This window comes from Malaclemys terrapin, chromosome 22, assembly GCF_027887155.1.
Source record: "Malaclemys terrapin pileata isolate rMalTer1 chromosome 22, rMalTer1.hap1, whole genome shotgun sequence".
In the NCBI taxonomy this organism is placed as follows: domain Eukaryota; kingdom Metazoa; phylum Chordata; order Testudines; family Emydidae; genus Malaclemys; species Malaclemys terrapin.
This window is the reverse complement of record NC_071526.1, coordinates 12859372-12884226: the sequence shown is the minus strand read 5'-3', so window position 1 is coordinate 12884226 and position 24855 is coordinate 12859372. Positions and strand designations below refer to the sequence as shown.

At 51.2% G+C, this 24855-nt stretch overlaps 1 protein-coding gene across 3 annotated transcripts in view; it reads left to right on the top strand.

The window, feature by feature from the left end:
• Positions 1-24855, top strand: part of MACF1 (microtubule actin crosslinking factor 1) — a 248478-nt gene that overhangs the window by 75381 nt on the left and 148242 nt on the right. For 2 of the 3 annotated variants that reach the window (XM_054011642.1, XM_054011643.1), the window contains exons 2-6: positions 8137-8198; positions 11660-11749; positions 14605-14706; positions 17601-17678; positions 19514-19606. In XM_054011642.1, coding sequence (XP_053867617.1) covers positions 8137-8198; positions 11660-11749; positions 14605-14706; positions 17601-17678; positions 19514-19606 — 425 coding nt within the window. The remainder of the gene's footprint in view (positions 1-8136; positions 8199-11659; positions 11750-14604; positions 14707-17600; positions 17679-19513; positions 19607-24855) is intronic. The other variant, XM_054011644.1, reaches the window with a different exon arrangement.

The following is a 24855-nucleotide window of genomic DNA, read 5'->3' as shown; positions in this document are numbered from 1 at the left end:
CTTTCTTCTGCTCTCATCCTTTCCCTGCATGCCGGCCAGGTCGCTGACAATAGCAGCTTTGCTTTGCCCCTGCCCGCTATTCTCGTCTGGAATGCCAGGCCCGTTGATTGGATATCTTCTGGGTGGTGAGGGAACGGGGCAGGGGGTGGCCAGAGGAAAGCCAGCCAGAGAGCCTCTGTTAGGGAGGAGGGAGAACTGAGAGGAATGGAGGGGGAGCTGTAACAGGTTGCTTATCAGGGTGACTCTGGAAAAGATTAGCCAGTGAGAGATAAGCTTACAATGACTTAATATTGTTAGCAAGAAGTAATAGGGCATTATTATTAGCTCCTGGGGTAGTCTGGTGGGGGAGGTGTAATGTAATTAGAATGAAAGAACCACCCAGAGGTGGTAAAACAGGGCAAAAGAAACTTCTGTGTGAAATTACGAAAGCGCACCAGAGACGAGAGAGCCAGCTCAGGGGCTACTTGCCTGCAGAAATCTCCAGGGGAAGGTCCCTGAAGCTGCCCCCTGCAAACGCTCCACAGAAGAAGAAAAGCTAAAGTTTTACTCGCCCTGCCTGCTCTGGTCTGCCCCGGGGCATGCTGGATCTGGCTCCTGGACAAAGTGTCTTTTCCCCTCTGGAGAGGACGGCCGGGCTCAAACCAGCCTAAGGTCTGAAGAGGAATTATATTTAGAAGAAGAAAGGGAAGAGCAGCGGTAAAGCAGCCCCCGTTATCTCTCCTGCGGCCGTTCTGAGCTCGCTGTGTGCAGGATCTCAGCCTGCAGCCAGAGGGTTTGATGCTGAGCTCTGGCACTTCGAGGCAGGGAAAATCATTTGTGAAGAAGCTGCTGGCTGGCCAGTGTGGATAAAAAGCCCTTTATTGTTCTCTCACGTCATAGTTTGCGAGACTGGTGCACTTAACCAAGAACTGAAAAACAAGTTGGAAAAACAAACCAACAGCCTGTGTGCCGGGTCAGTGCAGAGACTGGGCCTTGCTGCATTCAAGGCGCTGCTCTCAGGCACGGTGGGAGAGTAAGCGGGACCTGTTGGGCTTTCCGATGCAAAGCAGATATACTGGAAAATCTCCTCCCAGGTGCCTGGAGTCAGCGTGAGCTACCCTCTCTGCCTTGGAGCTATGCTGTTCAGTGGAATGCCTCTTGCATGTTTCCAGGAACTTTGGAGTGGAGAGTAACTTTCTTTTTCCTTGTTGTGTGGAAGAATAGCATCGGCCTGACACATCAGGGAGCTTTGTCCGCAGGAGGTGGGCACTGGATTTTCACATTGATTGAAGCCCCCTTCTGCAAGGGGCTCTAGTCTGCATCTGCCTGGGTCAGAGGAGACACTGGGGACCGTGGCTGCCTCACACAGGATGTTGCCACTTGCATGGCTCAGCAGGATACGAGGCAATGTCTGTGCTGATTCTGAATGACCAGTGGCAAGTTTAACTGTCCCAGCGGTGGCTGTTTGGGGTTTTGCAGGCGCAGGCCTGTTGTGCCCAGTGGCTATGTAAAGTTGTTCTACAAGGCAGTCAGTCCCCTTTGCTTCTGGGTCTTGGTGCTTCCCCTGCCATTCCAAGCTGAGAGCGGCTGGAAGAGTGACAGCGTCTGCGCTCTCCTGTTGATGAGGGGAGAACTCCTCCAACCGTTACATTTGGATGGGGTTTTGGAACGAGGTCCTGAAAGGGAACTGTGTCTTAAAGCAGGCGGTAGGAAATGGTGGGCGGAGCCCCAGTGGAGACCTGAAGAGACATTTGCTCGGGACAGACCCAGCCAGCACACGCAAGACTGACTTGAAGATACTTTTCCTGTTTCGGTTGTGGAGGATGCCAGTGCAAAAGCCCAGTGGCGCACTGAGGACCTAGCTCTGCTGAGGCTGAGAGCAAGCGGTGGAGATGTGGCACATCTACAGAGGGGAGAGAGAGCTGAACGCACACCTGGCGTGCCGGATGTGCTGCATGGGTTAGTATCTTGAGTCTACTTTGTTAATGGCTGGAGAGAATCCGAAATGCATTGCTCTCCTCTGACTCACAGGGAGGAATCCGCTATAACACAGGCACCTTGTCATGCTTTAACCAGCCTGCGTTATCTTCAAGGTCTTGATAGCATGTAGTGTAGGGCAGGCAGGAAGAGCCGTGGGGCCCAGGGCTGGGCTTTGGGAGAAGGCTGGCATTTCCAGCAGGGGGGAGAGTATGGCGACTCGGTTTTATATCGCAGTAGTTGGACTCCGGTGCCCGTTAGCTGCCCTCTTCTTGGTCCGTATGCTTTGCTACAGTGCCTGCTGCTTTACCAGGAAGCTTAAGCAATAATCTCACATGGCAAGGGCAGGGCTGAATTTTTAACAGACTGTTGGCTGTTTTCAGCTCCTGATTTCCTGGCTGTGCTGCAAGGGGGAGGGATAGTTCGGAGGGGTAAAAAGCCTGGAGGACTCCATCTCGGACCCGGCTACAGTGATATTGCAGTGCCGTTGAATTTTCTCACGGCAGTCCCCAGAAAAAAATAGGGCATAAGGAAGGCAGGAGGCATTCCATAGGAGACAAGTGTTACTGACCAGGTTTAAAAGGAATGGGATGTCCTGGGGGTATATAGATAGTCACTGGCACAAGAACAAACTGTGCAGGGTGGGAAGGGAAGGAGATTAAAAGATGAAGATGGTACTTACAGACCTGCCTAGATCCAGCCTTCTTTTTTGTCGAGGGGCGGGATGGGATGAAGTTTCTTACGCTTGTGGGGCTGCCTGCAAAATCTCAGGGCCTTGGCTCTGTGGCTGCATCAGGTGGGGCGGAAGAGACTAAATAGTATAGAGTGCTATGGGTACTGTCCAGACAAGATGCAAATCAGGCAGTTCACAAATTATCTGCTATGTCTGGAGGAATTTAAAGGGAGGGAGATGCTTGCTTGTTTGCTTTTTCTTTCTGTCTTTAAGAAACCGTTTGTCCCTCTTCTCAAACCGGTGTTTGGTCTCTTCCTTGCGTTGAGAACTGGCTTCCTGAATATGTCAGTTCTCTCCCCGGAGAGCTACAGTAACTGACTGTCCCTCCTCCTCCCCTGAGTCGGTAACAGCTTCTGCCCAAATAAATGTGTTAGTCTCTACACTCTGAAACCTGTCACTTTCAAATCTCTGGATGCTCAGAAATCAATACAGGGACCCATGACGGAAGGGGCGGAGCCACTTACTGCTTGATGAAACCAGTGCAGGGAACTGGCCTGGAGCAGTTACTGAGAGTAGTGAGGATGACCACAAGTCAAGGTGAACTGTAGAGGCCTACGAGCCTTTCCCCCTTGCCAGCAGGGAGGCCAAGGGTCATGTGCACCGTGGGGTCACTGAATGCGAACACTGGGGGCTAGGGCTGAAACTTGCACTGTTCACGCACTTGTGCAGACCCACGTGTATGCATGCACTCTTTTCACGCGGGCACTGTCCATTTTGCTGTTTACAGAGGATATAAACTCAGTGTGCGTTGCTGTTTGTGTAGATTGGTTCAGACTGGGCGTCTGACAGTGGTCTGAGCTCGGCTGGAACAGAAAGTGATGACAATAGTCTCCCACTCTCAATTTGGTGGTAAAATGGGCGTACGTTTTCAGAACGGGCAAAGTGGATCTTCCGAGAACTGGCCTTTCGCCAGCTTATTCTCTGGAATTAGGGTTGCCAATTTTGGTTCGATGGATTCCTGGAGGTTTCATCACATGACATAATCTTTAATTAAAGATTAATCTTTAATTCCTGGAGACCCCAGGACGATCCTGGAGGATTGGCAACCCTAGGTTTAAGATACCACATAACTGAGACCTTAAAAACCTGGGGTTATTTATGCTAATGGTCTCTGGCACTTTTCGTAAGAGTAGGGATTTGCTTTTGTATTGCCTAACAATTAAATTCCCCAACCCCCGCTGCAATATACCATGTGCCTTTCAGCTGCTGCTGTATGTCTGTAGTTGGTGCAGCAACTTCGGGGGAGAGGTGCCTCAGACATGTAAACGTCAATAGTGCAGTGCAATGCCACTCAGCCCATCTTATCACTAGTGAGCAGCTTCAGTGGGATTTGGGCTAGCCAACAGATAAACGTGCCTCAGCAGCGCAGTGATTCATCTCTGTCCTTAGGTTAGATTGTCCAGTGCCCATCCCATGGGACGGCAGCCAGGACCGGGACCTCTACGTGCTATTGTAACACAAAGTGGGTTTTAGCCCACGAAAACGTATGCCCAAATACATTTGTTAGTCTCTAAGGTGCCACAAGGACTCCTCCTCCTTTTTGCTGATACAGACTAACACGGCTACCACGCTGAAACAAATATTAATAGTGCCTAAGGAAAGTGGTGGAAGTCCTATCTCTTGGGAACTTAAAAACAAGGCAGGACCAAGTCTTGGGAAATATACTAGAGGGAGCAATCGTGAAATGCCCAAGGAGTGTGTGTGTGTGTGTGGGGGGGGAGGGGGGATGGATGAATATTTCTGTCTGCGGTGAGTCCAGGAAAGTTGAGAGTGCTGGCGATGTTCATGACACATCTGAGACTCTCAGAGACCAGGGTGATGAGCACAGTATAAACACCTATGAAGAGAGGGTGCTGGAAAACAATACCAGTCCCATTTAAGGAGGATGCTCTTGAGCAGAAGGCAGAGTGGGCTTTGGTCTTTGTAGCTGGGATGCTTCAAGGTGTACAAGGAGGTTTTCAGGAGTTTTTGGAAAAGGACTTGGGGAATGCTTGGAGAACCTTAACTGGGAGGATCTTGTAAGCATTAGGAAAGAAGGGATGGGGTGACAGAGACGAAGGGAGCATTTGCAAAGAGGTGTAGGTGAAGCTGAGAACGGAGGTGCAGGCAGGGGTGGGTTTGTGCACAGCTGTGGAAGTGACTAGCTTGTAGCTGATGCTGGAAGGCTGTGGAAGCCAGGGAAAGGATTGGGGTAGGGAAGAGACCTGGTCAGGGCCATGGGAGAGGGTAATCTTTGTTTATATTATTCCATGGTTAGGCTTAGTTCTGATTGCCTGAAGCATTATAAACCTTATCAGTAGATAAGATTGAACCACTCAGGAATCTAATTGTCTGCCAGAGATTTCCTTGATGCAGTGCAAAACATTGTAGGAGAGGCATTGTGGCCTAGTGGAGAGAACCTGAAAGACCTCAGTTCTGTTCCCAGCTCTGCCACTGGCCTGCTGGGTGACCTTGGGCAAGTCACTTCACTTCTCTGTGCCCCAGTTTCCCCATTTGTAGAATGGGGCTAATACTACTGACCTTTGTTAAAGCTCTTCGAGCTCTACCGATGAAAAATGCTACGTATCATTATTGCTGCTCGTTCATGGTGTTTCAGTAAAGCAGAACACAGGGAATGTCTCATGCTGCAGAGACTGTGACGCAAGCACCCTTTAGGTGCTCCCTGCTCTGGCCCAGTATGGAGGCGCCATCTTTCTTTCCAGATTAAGCTGTTAAAACCAGAAAATCCCATTTGAGGCAGGAGCTGGCAGAGCTGCTGAGAGGATTACCCTGATCCTTTTTTTTTTCCCCAGGTGTGACAAAGAGAGGGGAAGGGAGGAGAGTGTTTTGTCTAGCGCACTAGTTCTCAACCAGGGGTCCAGGACCCGCTAAGGAGGGACCATGAGCAGGTTTTAGGGGGGCCGCCAAGCAGGGCCAACGTTAGACTTACTGGAGCCCAGGGCAGAAAGCCAAAGCCCCGCCATGCAAGGCTGAAGCCCAGGGTCCTGCCACCTGAAGCCAAAGCCTGAGCAATTTAGCTTCGCGGGGTCCTCAGTTGGGTACGGCCCTGGGGCAGTTGTCCTGCTTGCTATCGCCTAGTGCCAGCCCTGGCTTTTATATGCAAAAAAACCCAACCCGTTGTGGCACAGGTTGAGAACCCCTGGTCTAGAGGAATGTGGCTGAATCTCAATATACGCCGGGTAGATCTCGTTCCCTGGTCGCTGGGATTGCCAGAGTCTGCTCACAAGAGTTTTCCAAATATCGTCCACTGTCCGTTTATTCTCCCCCTCCCTGAAGTAGTAAAGGGTGGCTCCCGCTGGCCAGTTCTTACACTTGTGCCGGTGTCTATCTCCTTGATGGTCTCCCCTTCGTGTAATGTATCTTTTAACTGAGAACTGGCAGAACAAAACCTGCCAGACGTCTCCCCTCCATGTTTCCATCTGACGTTCCATCTAGCCGCAATTTCCCAGCACCCTCGTGGGAGGAGCATTTAGCTCCCCCGTTGAGCACCTGGGCCTCAAAACCAGTTAACCCATCAGCGGTTTCTTCGCAGACGTCTTTAAGGTCTCAGATCTGATTAGTGCTCTGGCCCTTTTGGAGGGAAGGGGGATGGTCCGTGAGACGGACTCGGCGGATGTCCCGCTACGAGGAACTGCGTTGAGAAGTGAACCGTTTGGTGTCGGGTGTGAGTGTGGGTGTGGGGATGAGCCAGCTGCTCCTGCTAACTGTTGGGACGTTAAAGCTCTCAGGGACCCAGCCAGGGTGTCCCCAGCTGAGCTCCACGACTGAAATAAGCATTAAATCTTTAAAAGCCAATGAACCAAAAATACAGTGAAACAGGGCCACCCAGAGGATTCAGGGGGCCTGGGGTCTTCGGCGGCAGGGGGCCCCCGCCGCCGAAGACCCGGCACTTCAGCGACGGGTCCCGGGGCAGAAGGACCCCCTGCTGCCGAACTGCCGCCGAAGACCCAGAGCGGAAGAAGCTCTGGGGGCCCGGGCCCCGCGGGAGTTTTCCAGGGCCCCTGGAGCGAGTGAAGGACCCCACTCCAGGGGACCCGAAAAACTCTCATGGGGCCTCCTGCGGGGCCCAGGGCCTGGGGCAAATTGCCCCACTTCCCCCCCCTCTCTGGGCAGCCCTTCAGTGAAAGAATAAGCTGCTAATTGCATATATTGGCAGATCCAAGCAGGGCCTTTGAGCAGATCTTGGTGGTTTTGGATGTAACTGTTCATAGGTTCAGATCCTAAAGCCAGAAGGGACCACGCACGGTGAGTACGTAGTCTGACCTCCTGCATAACACAGGCCCATTAAAGCTCACCCTCCCAGGAGAGTTGGGGAGAGCGTGTACCTCTACTGACAAGGGGGTCCAGTGACTCAGTATTGGAAGAACTCTTCCTTCCCTTTCCTAATGAACCCCAGTATCCCCTCACTAATGTGGGGGGTGAGGGTGCCTTTTACCTACTGTCTTCAGGAGGTTTGTGGTGGGTGCAGCATGTCACATGAAGGACAACGAGATTTCTGGTTTGGTAGTCTCACAAAGTCTCCTACCGGTTTCTCTGTGCTATGCTGGTGTTGGGGTGTCATCCCACAGGCCTGGGCCATGACGGGTTCTCCTCTTCCTCTGGTGCTGCCTGTGTGTTTCTCTGTTGTCATGTGGTGTAGCTAGTGAGCCTTTCTGTTGGATTATTAAGGGAGAGTCTTATTCCTATAGCTTCTCGTCCTCTTCGACTGTCACGTTTGCTTAGGGAACCTCAGTGTAAGTGACCGAGCAGGTACTGTAGGTGGATTCCTTAAAGGAATTTCCCAGTTAGGGGCTAGAAATTCTTTATACGCCCTTTCGGAAGAGCCTTATGCCCGTGCTGTGCTGGTAAGAGGCCCTGCCTCGGGGGAGGGAGATGTACTTAGTGGTTATTCCCACTGTAGCAACTTGGACAACGCCTGTTCAAATCGAACTTGTTTTTACCCGTCTGAAACACAAAGGGGGGCACCAGCTAAAGGGGGTCACGTGATCCCCCCCCATGTGGCCCCCCAGGTGACTCCTTCCAGCCTGGGGCCCCCATGTCCTCCCTGTCCCCTCCCCATCCCACGTTACCTTGGGGGGGCCCCTCTGTCCTCCTGCGCGCTGAATACCGATTTCTGAACCACAGAGCGGCGGCCCTACATTCTGTGCAGTTCCCAGGAGAGCCCTGCGGTTCTGAAACTGTGTCTTTCCGGGACGGCGTACTGGCAATAAATATGTTAATGGTATGGCGCACCTGCCTGTACCCGCTTCCTTGCACCACTGTCCTGCGGATCCCTGGAGTCGTCCCAGCAAAACATGGAAGGAGGCTGTTAGTAGGATGTGGTGGGATCTGACAGGGAATCCTGAAGGCGGGAGAGTTGGGCTGAATGGGGAAGGTGTGTGTGGCCGGTCGGTGAGATTTCACCTGAACAACACTAACCGAGACCCATCTGTGTGTTCTCTTAACAGATGAACGGGACCGAGTCCAGAAGAAGACTTTCACCAAGTGGGTCAATAAGCACCTGATGAAGGTGAGAGTCACGTGCGTTACTTCGTACGATTTCCTAACTTGCCCTGTTCTGGCCTTGCCTGTCTGAACCGGAACCAGCTGGCGTTCGTTGGGCCTTGGAGTAGCGTTCTAAAGGGGTTTAGAGGCACTGGAATCTTTGCTTGATCTGACCCCCGGGGCAGAATTGGATGTTACAGCAACTTCTTGGGACTGTTCGAAAGCATCAAGCAAACATTCACCTACCACCATTTCATTAATCTCTGAACTGAAAAATTGTTTGCTCCAGAAAAGGGCATGTAAAAATCTTGGCAATACCACCCTGAAAGAGAACCTCACATCTCCCTGAGATCCCTTGGTGACGGGGTGTTTCAGGAGTTACCATGCATGGTGGGAGGAGAGTGACTGCTCCCCCTTCCCCTCCCAAGCTCGCTTGTTCCCCTTTATTCATAGAGCTGTATTGTATTGTTCCACTGGCACCCTGCCCTTCCCAGAAGGAGGCACTTTTTCCCTCTCAGGGGAGGGGCCGCTCCTTCCTGGAGCGTAGACACCGGTTCTTCTGTGTCTGGGCCCTGAGCCCTCCTGAGCACCTCACTTGAAGTCTGTCTTGCTGGAACAAGAAGTTCTTTGGTGGCTGCTGTTCAGTGCAAGCTGGTCCTGCCTGTCAGATCCTTCTCTGAACCTTGCCTGATGGCAAAACGCTGTGAAAGAGGGAAACCAGCGGAACACATTGTGCCATTGTTAATGACAGGAGGCCGGCCAGATTTCTACTTTTATCCAGAGCAGAGTCTCCGTCTCTGTCTCTTAGCAGAAAAGTGACAGAAAGCTGCCTTTTGGACAACTCTCTACCAATCAGATCTCTTTCCCCCATTCCCCTCTCTTGTATCTGTCTCTCCTTTCCTGCCTTACAGCATTTTCCTGCTTTCTAGAGGCAGCGGGGCTCCTGGTTGGAGTTTGCAGTGCCTGGGGTACTATTAGAATTCTGTAGACCCCCATCAGATGCCAATGAGGGGTGACACAGGAGGCGCTGGGGAGACAGAGATCCCACAACACAATGAAGGATTTCAGAGGCAGGGACTTTGACTCCTGCATGAAAGTTGAGGATCTAAGCTCCTGGATTTTTCCAGTCCTTGGGGCCGTACTGCTGTTTCTCAGACCCCGCTGCTTGTTGCACCAGCAAAAGCGGATGCTGGTTTCTAAGTGGTGGTTTGATAACCAGGGAGTTGCAGTGGGCTCTGTGTGTAAAAGAGTGAGGTGCGAAGGGGCTCAGGGGTTCTGTATCCGGGCAGGCTGTCTTACTGGGATCCTGCCCATTGGAAGGTGTCCAGTACAAATCTGAACAGAGCAGTGACTCTGGTGACCACGCGGCTCGGGGCAGCGAATAATCTCTGTCTTTTAAAAGAAAAATGTTTGTCACAAAAAGAGTGAAGAGCCTGTTTCCTTAGTTGTGTCCATTTTCCAGCTGCGCACCTCTGAAGCAGTACACAGGGCACGGGGCTTGCGGCTGAGATCAGAGCTATTAGCAAGCCAAGTCAGTAACTCCAGCAACTCCACAAACATTGTTGTGTCCGATTTTATTCTGAGCCAGCCATGTAATTGATGATTTTGTTTTTAACGTTCAGGAGGCTTGGAAGATCCTTTCTGGTGAGAATCCGGTACCTTTTCCCACTCACTGGTGCCAAGTCACTGGAACCCCCTGATTTACCATTCACCATGGATGCCCTAGTCCCTCAGAACTCCAGGTGAAAGTTCCTGGAGCCCACATGCAAACCTTCAGTTGCTTTTTGGGATCTCTGCCTTCACTGTGCATCAAATTACCTGTCCAGAGCCTGTGGCCTTCCAGGAGACTCCAGGCAGCTCTGCCTGTCTGTCCATCACTGATGGGATACACATGTCTACACACTTACATTCATGTGAACTGGATCAGGACCAGGATCTAGATCAGGGATGGGCAAACCTTTTGGCCTGAGGGCCACATCTGGGTATGGAAATTGTATGGTGGGCCATGAATGCTCACGAAATTGGGGGCCGGGTTGCAGGAGGGGATGAGGGCTCTGGAGGGGGAGGGCAGGGGCAGCGTGTGGAGCCCTCTGGCCTCCCCTACATGTAGGAGCCAGAGGGGGTGCATGCTGCCGTTTCCAGGAGCCGTGCGGAGCCACAGCACGCACAGAGCGGAGCAAGCCCCCGACTCTGCTCTCCGGCGGGAGCTTGAGGGCTGGATTAAAACGTCTGAAGGGCCGGATGTGGCCCCTGGGACGTAGTTTGCCCACCCCTGATCTAGATAGTTTAACACAGCCAGTTCTGCCATGAAAGATTGCTGGGTTTGAATCCAGAGGTGTCCATCGGTTCTATTCTGTGCAGCCGGGGTGGTCTCCTGCGTGTTGTCTGCAATGGGAGGTTTGTCTCATGAGTAGCTAAGCAGGATCAATGCAGTGTTGTGAGGTGCCTCCCAGTCGTCTTGGTTAACTGCCAGGTATTTTTTAATTAATGTTTTCCATCAACGGAAAGTTTTTGGCTTGGACTTTAAAGGTGTTGCCATTGTACTTCTCAGCCTGCTCTGGACTGCGGTGAGGCCAGGGAAGCTACAGGGCTATGCACCTCCCCCTCCAAAACTTGATGGGTAAAGAAGGCAGTGTGGGAGTCAGGTCTCTACTGACATGTAGCCAGTGCCTAATACATTAATTAAAGAGACAGTCACCCTATTCACACATCCCCTCCCCGGGCAAACAAACGGAAAAACACCTGACTGCCCTTAACAGAAGGCAAATGCCATGTGACGTGCCTGGAGGATAACATAAGCTGGTGCGGTAATGTTTTAAAAACTTGTGTTTGAGAATCAGTGCATGATTTATTATTGCTATTAGGATGACAGTAGCACATGGGGACCTAACTGAGATTTGGGGTCCCCCTGTGCTAGGTGGTGGTGTACATCCCTGCCTCAGAGTTTACATTGTAAACAGACCAGACAAAGGGAGGGGGAAGGGAAGGTTCATGATCCTCCCCCCATTTTATAGATGGGAAACTGAAGTACAGAGAGGCTAAGTAACTAGCCCAACGTCATGAAGAAAATCTGTGGCAGAGCTGGAGTTGAACCTAGAGTCTCAGTCCGTGAGTGGCCAAGGTGAACATTTGGTTGCCAGTGAGATTTGTGAAGAGTGGTTTATCTCGGAAGAAACAGGAAAAATTGGCTCCTTTTGCTGCCTTTTTAACAGGCTACTCCTGCTGTTGATGTGAAAGCTGCCATTACACAAGGCCCAATCCTGCGCAAAGCTGCCATTTGCCCTCATCACCTGGCTTTATAGCAAAGTGGCTGCAGGGGAATGTTTTAGAATTGCGTGGAGTAAGGCTGGCTTTATAGTGATCTGTTCTGTGCCTTTGCTGGGCTCCTGTGGAAATTGGAGCCCGATTCCCATAGAGAGAATACGGGACTAACCATTTTAAATGAATGAAATCCCTGAAAATTCCTCCTCCTCCTCTGCTCCACAGGTGCGCAAGCACATCAATGACCTGTATGAAGACCTGCGAGATGGGCATAACCTGATCTCTCTGCTGGAGGTTCTGTCAGGAGTGAAACTGGTGAGTTTCCAAGTTTGCCTAGCAATGCTGCTGTGGCTTTCACCACCAGAGACTGGATCCCGGTACTGCCTTCTCCTCCTCGCTGCCTCCTGCCGTGCTGGGGCGATCAGCGGTCCTTGTCACATCAAGGCCTTTGTTGGTTTTGTGTTCAATTTATTTTTTTACATCTTCATCATGCTGGTTTCCTGGATAACACCTAACTACATGATTAGGTTAAAGGTGCCTAGGATACAGGTGCATTCATTCTCTTAGTCCCAAATGCATATGAGCCTCACAATCTACTCAACACACTGTGTGAATACAAAGGGGCAGGTTTAGCATCCCTTTCCCCTCTCCAAGAGAGGAGCTTAGCTTCCCCATCTCCAGCGCTGCCTGCTGATTTTCACACTAGACCACTCTATCAGGGTTGGAAGGGACCTCAGGAGATCATCTAGTCCAACCCCCTGCTCAAAGCAGGACCAATCCCCAGACAGATTTTTGCCCCAGATCCCTAAGGGGCCCCCTCAAGGATTGAACTCACAACCCTGGGTTTAGCAGGCCAATGCTCAAACCACTGAGCTATCCCTCCCCCCTCAAATATTCCCCCTCCCCCCTAAATATTTGTTAGTCTCTTTTAGAGGCATTGGTTAACATTTTCAAAAGTGCCTAAATGACTTAGGAACCTGAGTCCCATTTTCAGAAATGACCTAGGTGCTAAGCAACGTAAATCTCACTGAGTTTCTGTGAGGCTTAGGTGCCTACGCCGTGTAGGTGCTTTTGAAAACTTTACCCATCGTGTCCAAATCTTTCCCGGCGTTAAGCCCATTGACTTCAGTGGTGCACGAGCAGGGATGGATATGAGCCTTTCTGTCTGTGGGTACAGCTTAAAAAAAAAAAAAACCCAAACCTGCAGCAGGAGGCTCTGAGCCCAGGTCAAGTGGCTTGAGCTCACTGTACTCGTGCTGTAGGGCTAAAGACAGCAGTGTAGATGTTCGGGCTCTGAAATCCAGCCAGGAGGTAGGGTCTCGGCGCTCAGGCTGTAGCTTTAGAGGGAACGTCTGTTCTGCTACTTTTAGCCTTGTAGCGAGAGCCCGAGTCAGCTGACCTGGGTGTGGAGATTCACTTTTCTGTTGGTGGTGGTGTTGCTGTGTAGACCTACCCTATAAATGGAAGAGGAGAACTGAGACAATCTGACCAGCTTCTCCCACCTCCTTGGGACTGCCAAACTTCTTCGGAAACCGTGCTTAAACACTGCTGCGTTGCATCTCTGTGTATTTAAATAACAAAAGATGATGGTGGTTCTAGCTGAAACTGTTTTTAACACGGTTTGTCCAGCTAGTGTGGATGGGGAAAAACTGATTCAGACGCTTATTCTGTGCTAGTCCCTGCCTTGGCAGAACACATTTCTGGAGCAACTGACTCGGGCTCTCAGTAAAAATAGCACCGTAGACATTCCCACTCGGGCTGGAGCCTGAGCGCCGAGACCCTACCTCCTTGCCGGGTTTCAGAGCCCCGGTGCCAGCCCCGGCCCGAACATCTACACTGCTGTCTTTAGCCCTACAGCACAAGCGCAATGAGCTCAAGTCACTTGACCTGGGCTCAGAGACTCGCCGCCGCGGGGTTGTAGGCACACTGGAGGGCCATACTAGCTGTTTTTTAGCTGGCATGATGTTTAAAGACAGTCCCTTAATTCAGCAGATGAGATCTGTGTGAGCCATACTTTTTCAGAGATGTCCACAGGACCATTCTAGCATGAAAGCCGAGTGCAGCGCCAGACACATCCAAAGTTACGCCTTTTCAGTGCCTTACAAGAATTTCCTAAACGTTGAAAATCAGCAGTGCAGCTGCAGATAAACTTGTCTTGAGCCGTTTAACTGCCAGTTTGGAGTTTCCTGCTGGTGTTTGTTCTCAATTTAGACACCAAAGTTTGTAGGTTTCTAGTGTCCGCGCTTTTCCATCTGTTTTCTTCAGTAGCATGTTAGGCTTTCCTGTCATGTGCTTAGCAACCACTCTACGAGCTGGATCTGTAGAGGTAAATAGTTCTCCAGGATGCAAACATCTTCTCTGGCATCTGGGGCAGAGTAGAATCACTTGCCCCTTTTTAGACCAACAAACCTAGTTAGCTCTTGGAAGATAATTTTTGGTGCAACACAGAGGGAATTATTTTAGTAACCCCTAAAATAGGATCCGTGAGAAGATGTGTAACTTACTTAGCTGCCCTCCTGAAATGCCAAACTACACTTTGTGGGTGTTGGATTTAGATGCTTCGAAGGCCTATCACGCCCCTCCCTACAACATTTTTGACTTTTGGAGTGAGTTTTATCCTAGGGAAATCTCTGCTTAAGCAGCCTCTACTGTAAATCACATGTAGGTAGGCAGAAGTGGTTGGAGTGTTATAGATACTGCGGTATCGTTTGCTGCAGCTAAGACAGGAGGAAATCTTAGACTATTCTGCCCTAAATGTTGATGGCGCTGTCTCACAGGCTTTAAGGCCAGAAGGGACCATTACACATGACCATCTAGTCTGACCTCCTGTATAATACAGGCCACAGAATTTCATCCAGTTACTCCTCAGATAAGCCCAGGAACGAGTATTTGATCTAAAACATGTTGTCTCTGAGTTTCCAACTCTTTCAAAATCTACTTTAGCTCTTGCCATTGTGTCTACCTCGCTAGTCTGAATCAAGCCCCAGTAGCGTTCCCAGGAGAGACGCAGGCAGTATCCAGGATAACCAGCTAGTCTTCATGTTCCTTTTCAGGGGAGGGAGGCCGGCGAGCAATGTGTTTCTTTTTCTTTTCCCATGTTGCTGCATTTTTAGTTCCTTTCTGTTTTTCTGTGGCTATCCCACTGGTGTTGTCTGTGCCACGTTTGTTAGCAAAGGGACCCTTCAGGCCAGAAGACCCTCCGCCTGGCAAAAGCGCCCTCCTGGCGTCGCACGAGCAGTGAAGAGCAGGAGGAGGAGGAGGATGGTGATGCAGTAGGTTGACTTCCTCCTGGGAGCAATGTAATACAGACTGACACTGGAATGCCATCAGATAGTCCAGATGTAACCAAGCTTTGCATAGGGCACACAGGGTATGTCTACACAGCAAAGAAAAACCTGCAGCTGGCCTGTGCCAACTGACTCGGGGCTGTTTCATTGCTGTGTAGGTTTCTGGGTTTGGGCTGGAGCCAGAGCTCTGTGACCCTTGAACCTCTCAGGGTCCTATAGCCCAGGTTCCTGACCTCTACGCAGCAATGAAACAGCCCCCAGCCCGAGCCCCACGAGCCTGAGCTGTGGTGTCTAGTTGCTGTGTAGACATACCATAGTGACCTCTGGCCTTCCCTATCCTCAGGTTCAGGTGGGTTAATGGAGAATTCGCTATAGCTCCTTTCCACTAGCAGCTGGTTCTTGCTCACGGATAATAAATTTCCCAGAAGCACATTAGATTAGAGGAGTGATGTGTGGGGTGTGTACCGGGGAAGAGGAGAGCGAAAACGAAAGGGCAGCTAATCCCATATTCCTTCTGGACAGTGCGGTGTTAAAGTTAACTGGATTATCTGAGAGTGCATTACAGTGTTGGTGGTCTGCAGTGTGAGAATGCTGACCCACTTGCTGTGAGAGCATGAAAGCTGTCTATTCACGGGGGAGGGGAGAGGGAGCACGCTCCTAGATGACCCCCTGGCTCTCATGCACCCCCAGATAAAGCCACTGGGGTCCTGCACGCTCTGGGATGGGACGCGTTGTTCTCTCCACTCACATGGAGCAAACAACCTTTAGGATAAATCATCTGATGTTTGCTAACCACGCTCACTGCATGGGGCCGTTCTGCCTTGTGTACCACACCCATGTGCACCGGGTACAGTGGCTTTGCTGTCAGACAGCAAGGATTAACCTTGCATGATAACAGATCTGTTTTTAAGCAACATATTCTCAGTGTTTCTGATGTGGAGCGGCCGCAGCTCCAGGCAGGCCCAACCCTTCCCCAAGCCAAGGATTAAGCCAAAGGGGATTGCACCTCCCTGAAGGAAGAACGAGAGCATTCTGGCTGGTAGAAATGATCCCATTTCTTACCAGCCCTCTGGATCTGGGCTGTGCCTTCCTGCTCTACAGCTCTCTTCTCTGCTCCCCCTCCCGAGCCACTCTGGCAGCCGCAGTGGTGTGGCACAGGAAATGACTAGCGTGTTGCACCTCTCTGCCAGGGGCTGGAGCATAGGCCGACCTTCCTGTGGCTTTCCTCCTCCAACAAGGAATGAAATGTGCTTTGTCTTTGCTGACCCAGAGAGTCTCTTCGCTGCTATTGATTCCTCAGACAATTGACACCTCTCGTTTGTTTTTAGAAGCCATTGCTTCTTTTGAGTTTCCCACCCCCAACTCCCTTCCTTTCCGTATCGATTCGTTTCAGAGCTGGGTTTGTGTGCTGGCTCTGAGTTTCTGCGCACGATCTGCCGTTCAGCAGAGCTCCCACCCCTTCCCCAAGCCCTTGTTCGGCACAGAGTTGCTATTTGTAAATGAATCAGATTAAATGTAGGTGTTAGAGCTGGGTGGGGCTGGTGGTTGAACGGGACTGTTTGCTCCTGGATGGATCACAGACTCTCACTGGAGCAAAAACAACAAGGAGTCCAGTGGCACCTTAAAGACTAAGAGATTTATTTGGGCATAAGCTTTCGTGGGTAAAAAACCTCACTTCTTCCGATGCAGAGCAGCTGCCCCTCCTTGTGCATTAGAGAGAGATTCAGAGCAGTAGCCCAGCATGGATGCTGCTGGGTAGATTGGCCAGTAGCCTGACTGTGATTGGTCAGCTCCCTTGGAGACAGAAAGCACTGAGGTCCATGTAGTAGTGAAACAGACACAGCTGGTGCTGAGACTGTGTTTTCTCCTCCCTGCCCTAGTAGTCCATTCGCTATTGCAGTACACACCTACCATTTCAAGGTTGCTCTCACCTGGGCCTACAGGACTCTCCCACCTGCGGGCAGGTTGGCAGCAAGGTGGTTCACTTAATTTCAAACTGTCCTCTCCCCTGTCCAAGCGGTTGTGCTGGTAGCTGAGCATAGGGTGTATACCCAAGCACGCCCTTGTGGCGGAGCAGGCCGGCCTGACTGCGTGAGCCCTCAGGGCCGTTGGCTGTTTCCGGTTTAGCTCTCTGCGGGGGCAGCACTAGCTTCTTGCCTGCAGAGGCAAGGGAACAAAGTGTGATGCTGAAAGTAGGGGCAAATGTTGAGGTCACAAGTAGAGCGGCCAAGTCGGTGTCTGTGGTCAGGTCCATGGGTCAATGGATGGGCTGGGAGCAGGAGATAGGACCCTCCAGTAACTATCTCCACGCCCCAGCAGAGGGGATTTGTGGGCTAATAAAGACTCGTCTGCATAGAACAGGACAGAAGGGGGCAAGAGTCCACAGCAGTGTATTAGCAGGAAAGACAGACACACGTTGGTGAAGTGTGTTCGCCGTATCCATGAATCTTTGTGATCTGCATCTTTCTAGGCTTCCTCCTTTAGGCCCTTGCTTTGCTGTTATGGCGACACCCTCTGGGAGCGAATTGTTGTCTCCTGCTCAGATCTGTCTGTGCCTCAGCTGTTAGGTTGGGGCTGAGAAAGGAGGAGATGGCCGTCCTAGGTGGCACACTGAGTGCACGTTAGGCCAAGCAAGTGTCTTGACTGTCGTGGTCTTTGCTCAGACTTAGAGGGAACATAATTAGGCTGGTGCTTGGAATCAAGTGAGCTCCCCCAGTCCTCAGCGAGAGGGGTCTCTGTGGGTTCTGATACTTCCTGTAGGAGGCTTAGGAAGTGCCCCTGGGGGAAGGGGTGGAACTAGATCTGTGCATGTGTATCAAAGACACCCTAGTTCTGCTGCCATGGGATGGCTGGACTGACGTACTGCCTCTGTTTTGTAGCCACGCGAGAAGGGCAGGATGCGTTTCCACAGGTTACAGAACGTGCAGATTGCTCTGGACTTCCTGAAGCAGCGACAGGTAAGCGCCGGGCTGATGCTCACAGGCCATGTTCCAGTTTTGAACATGTTTTGAGTGTTCTCACTGCACCACCTGCGGGGTGTGCTCTGATTCCCACTGCAGCTTGTGCCAGGGGCGTCCAATGGGGCATAAAGAAGCACTGTCCATTTATGTCTGCCGGGCCCATCCCTAGGGCATCTAGATGCCAGTCAGTGGCAGCACTGCAGAGTGTACCTTCCCTTGTGGGTACTGTGAGTGCTCAGGGCCATCCACGCCGCCTGGAGATGGGGGATCAGAATGGGGAGTTAGGACTCTTTTTTCCAGGAAGTGTCTCAGATGGATACAACCCCTAGAGCCCCGCAGCGTTCCTGTGTCCCAGAGACTTGGACTTGGTCAGCTCCGAGTGCAGCGTATGCTTGGGAGCTCCTCTGATGTCCTTAGGATAATGTTGGCCCAGGAACAGATGGGTGTGACCTGGCCATGAATAGATTTAGGCTAGCAGTTAGAAGACGGTTTCTAGCCATTGCCGGAGTGAGGTTCTGGAACGGCCTCCCAGTGGGAGTATTTTGAGCCAAGCAAACTAGTTTGAAGATGGAGCTTGGTGAGTTTTATGTCGGGGTTGCCTGAGATAATGAGGGGCTAGATCCCATGACACAGGAGGTCCCTTTCTGTCCTCCCCTTTCCCAGCGTTCAGGAAGTGCTGGGCCCCTGAGAGCTCAGTCTGGTCTCTGTCGGACATTTCCTCAAGTGGCTGTAATAGACCCTCCTTCTAACCAGCCAGAACTCTCAACCCCTAAGCAGAGGGATGTTTCCAGCGGTGCCTGCTGTCTGCAGGTGAAATGCCTGCCGCTCACGGGGCGGGGAGTCCTGTCCTGCCTGTTCTGTCAGTCCTCAGTCACAACACAGTCATGATAGGTGACAATGCTGAATTGCATCGGTTGTGCTGAAGCAGAGATTTACTCCTCTGGCTAACCGAAGGGGCACTGAATAGACCTGCCCACCCCCATCCCCCGAGACTCCCCTCCTTCTGGGAGCCGAGAGGTAAACAGGAGTATCCAGTCATACCAGTGCCCACCCAGGTTTCTGTTTGCTGGTAGCTCTGCAGATGGTGGTGATGCTTCATGTATTTATGGCATCTTTTAAGCTGGGGATCTCAGCTACACACACGGGTTCCCCCTCAGAAGGCTCCTGTGAGATGGGCAAGTATCATCCCAGTTTAGGCACAGGTTTGGGTATCAAGAATGGGTTCCATTCCCTGCTGTTCCACAAGCTTCCCATGTCACCTTGAACAAGGCACTTCACCTCTCCCGTCTCTCCAGCTGCAAACCTGGGGATCACACGTGCTTGCCTGCCTCTCAAGAGTGTTGTGATCTCGGGCTTAATTCCTGCGCTGATTGATTTTTGCGGTGCGGGTGGGGGTGATTGAGTTTGGGTGTGCTCTCCTAGCTACCTGATGTGCTTTGTAGATTTTAAATTATGCACAAGTGCCTGGGGCTGTAGGGGCAAGGCACTCTTTGTAGAAACCGAAATAAGACAATGCTAGTGAAGCACTTGAAGGTCCTTCGGTGGGAGGCACTAGGGAATTGAAAAATGGTTATTTCAATCCTTCTTTTACAGAAAAGGCACGGATTGATTTTTGCTCCTCATCACGCAGTGAGTCAGTGGCAGGGGTGGGAATAGAATGTTGGAGCCTGGAGACCCTGTCCCATCATCTGGCCAATAGATTGCACCGGCTAGCTGTGTGTGACTGGTTTGGGGCGGGCAGGGCGGTGGTGAAGTGGTTGGAGAGAAGTCCCTCCTCTCTTTGTTGAAGCATCTGGTTTGAAGTTTTGACTGTCCCTGGTGCTTCCCTACAGGTGAAGCTGGTGAACATTCGCAATGATGACATTACAGATGGCAACCCGAAGCTGACCTTGGGACTCATATGGACCATTATTCTCCACTTTCAGGTAGGGATGTGACTTGTTGATGGCACAGTGCGGAAAGGGGGACATGTTGGGCCTCAAGGGCCCTGGCATCTGTCTGGTGAACATGAGTATGTTTAATGGTAATGCCTTCATACGGATTGGTCTGGAGGATTAGCACATATAGCAGTGTCATGGAGACTAGGCCAGCAGAGAATAAGAATTCCCTTCTCTGGTCATTTACATAATTAAATCACTAATGATGGATTGTGTGCGCTGTGGCCCTTTGATTGGCACCAAGGTTATTGGCAGTTGCTGTTTGCTCAGCTGAGCCCTCCAGGGCTCTTCAGCGCATTGAGCAGGGGAAAAGGGAGAATAAATTTGGAGAAGGGTGTCTGGGGAGTGTGTGATTATGGCATTCCAGGATGCAGTCCAGACCAGTGCGGAGCTGGGTCCCCACTTGCCCTGCAACCTTGGGTGCCTTGCAAAGCTTTGCTGCTTTATGTCCCAACCTGGGCCCCTTGCAAACAGCCAAACAGAATGCAGGTCACCCCCGGGTTGTCTGTGTATAGCTGCAGCCTGCCAGCACACTCCAGTCACACTCCGACTTCCACCAGCCTTGGTTACCACCTGCAGTGACCCCAGCGTACTCCCAGTCCCAGATTTCCCCCCAAAAACATGTGTGTTGCATTGTCCAGCCCTCTCCTGGACAGTCCAGATATTGGAGGTCTGTTGCCCATGTAAGGGGTCAATGTACAACAGTTTCCTACCCTAAATGGAGACACTGTCACAGTTCAGTTCAAAGACAACACTGGCTTTGTTTTGATTCAAGAATAAAACAAGTTTATTTAATTCCAAGGAGAGAGATTTTAAGTGAGTGCAAGTTCAAGCTATTAAAGTCAGAAATGGTTACAAGAGAAATGAAGAGAAACTTTCTAGTAACTAAACTTAACAAACTAGACTTGGTTCAAGGTAGATTCTTACCACAAGTTCCCAGCAGCATTGCTGAGAACAGTCTCAAGTCAGGATCTGCCCCCAAAGGGCTGGTTTCTTTTGTCGTCTTTGATGAAAGAGAGAGCGAGATGGATAGGCAGAGATACCATGGTGTGTTTTTGCCCCTCACTTGTACAATCCAGTCACCCTTCGAAATGCATTTTCCTGAGGTTACCCCTAGATAAAGTTCATTCCAGCCGGGAAGACAGAGACTTTCTGGTAGTGAAAGAGGTTCCGTGCTGCTGTTTGCTAAAATGCAGCTCGGTCTGTTCCTGCCCCTTCGCTGTCTCAAGGGCCTTGTTTACTACTTATATGTAAATTGAGGTAAACACATATTCCTTTGTTTAAGATAGGCCTGCTTAATCGCTTCTGCCTAATTGGGGCTAAGTGGGTTTGAACGTGTGCTGCCAACGTCATTCGGGGGAATTCATAATTTTACGTATACACATGTTTCACCTTGATGATGTTGACCAGCGAGTTATTCGTTTTCACAATACAAGACATATTGTGTACAAGGATTATTACGATAGTGTGTCGGGTTTGAATATAGGGGTGCCTTCGGTTACAGTGATCTCACGTTTATACAGCAGCCTTCTTTCCAAAAGCTCTCTGTCCTTCACACTCTCCTCTATGTATAGTTTGTCCAGTCAATTAGTAACCGCAGCTCCTTTCTCTCGTGTGGAAGCCAGCAGCTGCGTGGCAATGCAACTCAGCAGTTCAGGATGTGAGTGGACGATTACAGCCCATCCAGCTGAGGATGCAGAAGGAATCTAGGTTGGCAGAGTGTAATTGCCCAAGTGGGAGTTGACCATGACACTGAGATTAGCACCCCTGTTCTTACAGAACATGTCACAGGGTCTCTGATGCCACAGGCCGTCAGGACATCAGTCTTAGATATTAGCAGAAAGGCAGCACGTGCGGCAGCGCAGTCACGCTCGTGCGTTGGTTCTGTGTCGGCTCGGATCGCCGTGTTTGAGGCTGAGCAGTGGGCAGTGCCTTGTGCCAGGCATGTGAGCTGCTGCGTCGACGTGCGGGCAGTGAGATGGGGTGTGATGGAGTGTCTTAGGTGGAGCTGCAGTCTCGGCGTGCCAGGGTGCTGTCAGGCACAGCAATGGCGTGCTGGTGGAGTCAGGATAGAGGGAACGCCAGCGCTACGGGGTGGCCTTGGGAGCGCCTGTGCTTCCTGCCCTTGGTTGGCAGCTGTTCTCCACGGGATTTGAGTTTTCCTCACCCAGGTTCTTTGGGTGGACAGATGAGTTTCTGAGTGGCATTCCTCACTGCAGAGCTCCTGTCGCTGTGGGTGACCATTGTTAACGGGCGTGCTAGACCCCACACGCATGGAATAGGGGTAATCCAGCCCCCCGCTTTCCCACTGACAGGAACTCCATCATTCTGCTCCGCGAGGGCAATCCCAGCGCTAGCTGACTGAAGAATAGTTTGGTTCTGTGGAGTTTTATTTGTTGATGGCGGCCCAGTGGCCACAGCTGCCTGGGAGGAAGCAGAAGATTTTCACTGAGCAGGCCTCTCTGAATCCAGCACCCTGGAGCCGCCTGTAACCAAACCAGTTTCGCTCCCCGTTCTCTGTGCGTATATGCAAGTCCGGGTAGCATGTATTAGCCTGTCCTGAGCATTCCTTGCCCATCTCCCTTGGCAGCTGTTGCCCTTCTGGGATGCAGGCTGCTCTGGAGCTGTGTTGGGGTCACTGACTTGGCTAATTTTTGCATTTCTGCCTGCAGGTATAGCTTGTGATTGAGTTTTTGCCCGTCTTGTGGCTGTGTTCTTGTTTGGTTGTTTGGCTAAGCATGGGCAGCTCTCTAGGGCACGGTGTGTTTATACTGGTCGGCTCCCTGCTTCTGCAATCGGTGGAGGTGAGAGGCTGTATACTGTGGAGGAATTAACACCACTTCATCAGTCACTTGCCTTCATTGTCAGTGCAAGAGTCTGCCTGTTTTGGTGCATTTGTCTGCTTCCTGAAGGGGCCCCGAGCACCTGGCTAGAGGTGCGTAGTGTGAGACCAATTGGCCTTCGCTGCCCTCTTTGTTCCTGTGTGAACAAATTCCTGAGAATTGTTCCATTCAGGGAGCCAATGGGGAGACTCCTAGCGAACGCTCTGAAAAGAGACTAGTGATTTTAGTGAGACATCTTAAAGGGGGCTTGATTTTCAGAGGGAAGTGCTCAGCACTTCCTGAAAACCAGGCCCTGCCCCTTTACGGTGTCTTAAATTGGGTGTCCGAAATCCCTAATCTCTTTTGGAAGTGTTAGCCTGGGGTCTAAACAATCAGGGCCTCAAGTTAAAGGAGTCACTAGTTACTTGTGAAAATCCTGCTCCCTCTTTTAGAGTGAAACCCTCCTGGCTGGTACAAGGGAGTAAGAGCTGGAGCATCCATACGCATTTCTGTTGTCAGCTCTCTGTTCTGAATGACGCCCTCCCTGTTCGCTGGGAAGAAATAGATGGGCCGCCACTGAGACTGGGCTTTGCAAAGTTTGAGGTGTTCACACTCATCTCTAGTCAGAGCCCACAAAAGTGCCCAGCCAGAGCTGCGATGTTGTGAGGATTCCCTTCAAGCGCCTATTGGTTAACTTGGTTAACCCTTGGGAACTTGTAAAAAGCAACAGAGGGTCCTGTGGCACCTTTGAGACTAACAGAAGTATTGGGAGCATAAGCTTTCGTGGGTAAGAACCTCACTTCTTCAGATGCAAGTAATGGAAATCTCCAGAGGCAGGTATAAATCAGTATGGAGATAACGAGGTTAGTTCAATCAGGGAGGGTGAGGTGCTCTGCCAGCAGTTGAGGTGTGAACACCAAGGGAGGAGAAACTGCTTCTGTAGTTGGATAGCCATTCACAGTCTTTGTTTAATCCTGATCTGATGGTGAGATCCCTCTCTGATTGCACTAACTTCGTTATCTCCATACTGATTTATACCTGCCTCTGGAGATTTCCATTACTTGCATCTGAAAAAGTGAGGTTCTTACCCACGAAAGCTTATGCTCCCAATACTTCTGTTAGTCTTAAAGGTGCCACAGGACCCTCTGTTGCTTTTTACAGATTCAGACTAACACGGCTACCCCTCTGATTCTTGGGAACTTGAATCTTGGCTTTTAGGGGTATGTTCTCAGGCCACCCCGATGGCAGATTTGCACTCCCTAAACTGGATGCATGAGTGTATCTATAAATCTGGGCCTAAATGTGTCGACTAGACTCTCACTAGAGTGAGTGCTGTGGGTGTTGGAAACCGTAAGAGTTGAGCAGCGTCAGAACGCAAAGCAGACTGAGAACTCTTAGGGGCGTGTGACGTATTCGGCCTCATGTTATTTTTCAGCCATAATTATTTCTTACTCCTGTGTGACCATCAGCTCAAGCCCTGACCTCACTCCAGCACTGAGAAACAAAATGAGTGAATTCAAGCCCTAAGTAGAAGGTGAATGAACTGTCCTTGTCTGTATGTGGCCACCTCCTCTCCCTATTTCCTAAGACCCTACAAAGTGAGGTGCCGACGGTCAGAGGCGAGGATAAAAAGGGGCCTCTTCCCCGTTTTTTCGGCTCGTTTCGGCTGTCTCGGGGGACGCTAGGTGGTGCTGCTGCACTGCAGTGGGCCTGAAGGACGGGCTGGATTTCAAAGGGAGTGTACTGCAGTTCTGAGGCAGACGGATGGGAGTGCAGGAGCCATCCGGTGGCACTGTCCTGGAGCTGTTTCTGGCTTGCTCCCTCCCCAGTCAAGATGTGACAACCTACCAGCCGTGGGGATTTGTTGAGGATAGCTGGTCTGGCCCAGGCAGATTAAGTGCTTACAGCTAGGCCTGCTCCCTGGGCTTACATGCTCCCTGTTGTACATTGCCTCTTCCTGGAATAAGGAGATTTCTTCTAGGGATGTAGCTCTATTGCTAACCCCTTCATCTCGTTCATGTCCTCCATGTTTGAAAGTCCATAGCCCGCTGCTGCAAAGAAACAGCTGAGGGGCAGTGCAGCGTCCTGTGCTTCGAGCTGCTGGCATTGCAGGCCTAGCGACCATAACTCGTCTCCCCGTTTGCTGGGGGGGGGCCGGTGCGAACCCTGCGCGGGAGAGGTGGGCCCGTAGTTTGTTTTGCCTTTTATCTTGACACGAACAAGCCCCTTGCTGGTTGAGAGGAGGCTTGGAAGGAAACGAATGAAACCTCAGCTCAGGGGCACTAGGAAGGGAGCACCCTAGGAGCTGGTGTCTCTGGGTTTGGAAAGCTGCAGTTGGCCACTCGGCTGTTTGCTGCTCTGCCATTGGGGTCTGTTTGGCGGGCAGAGGGCGGGGTGGCTGCTGCAGGTGTCTAG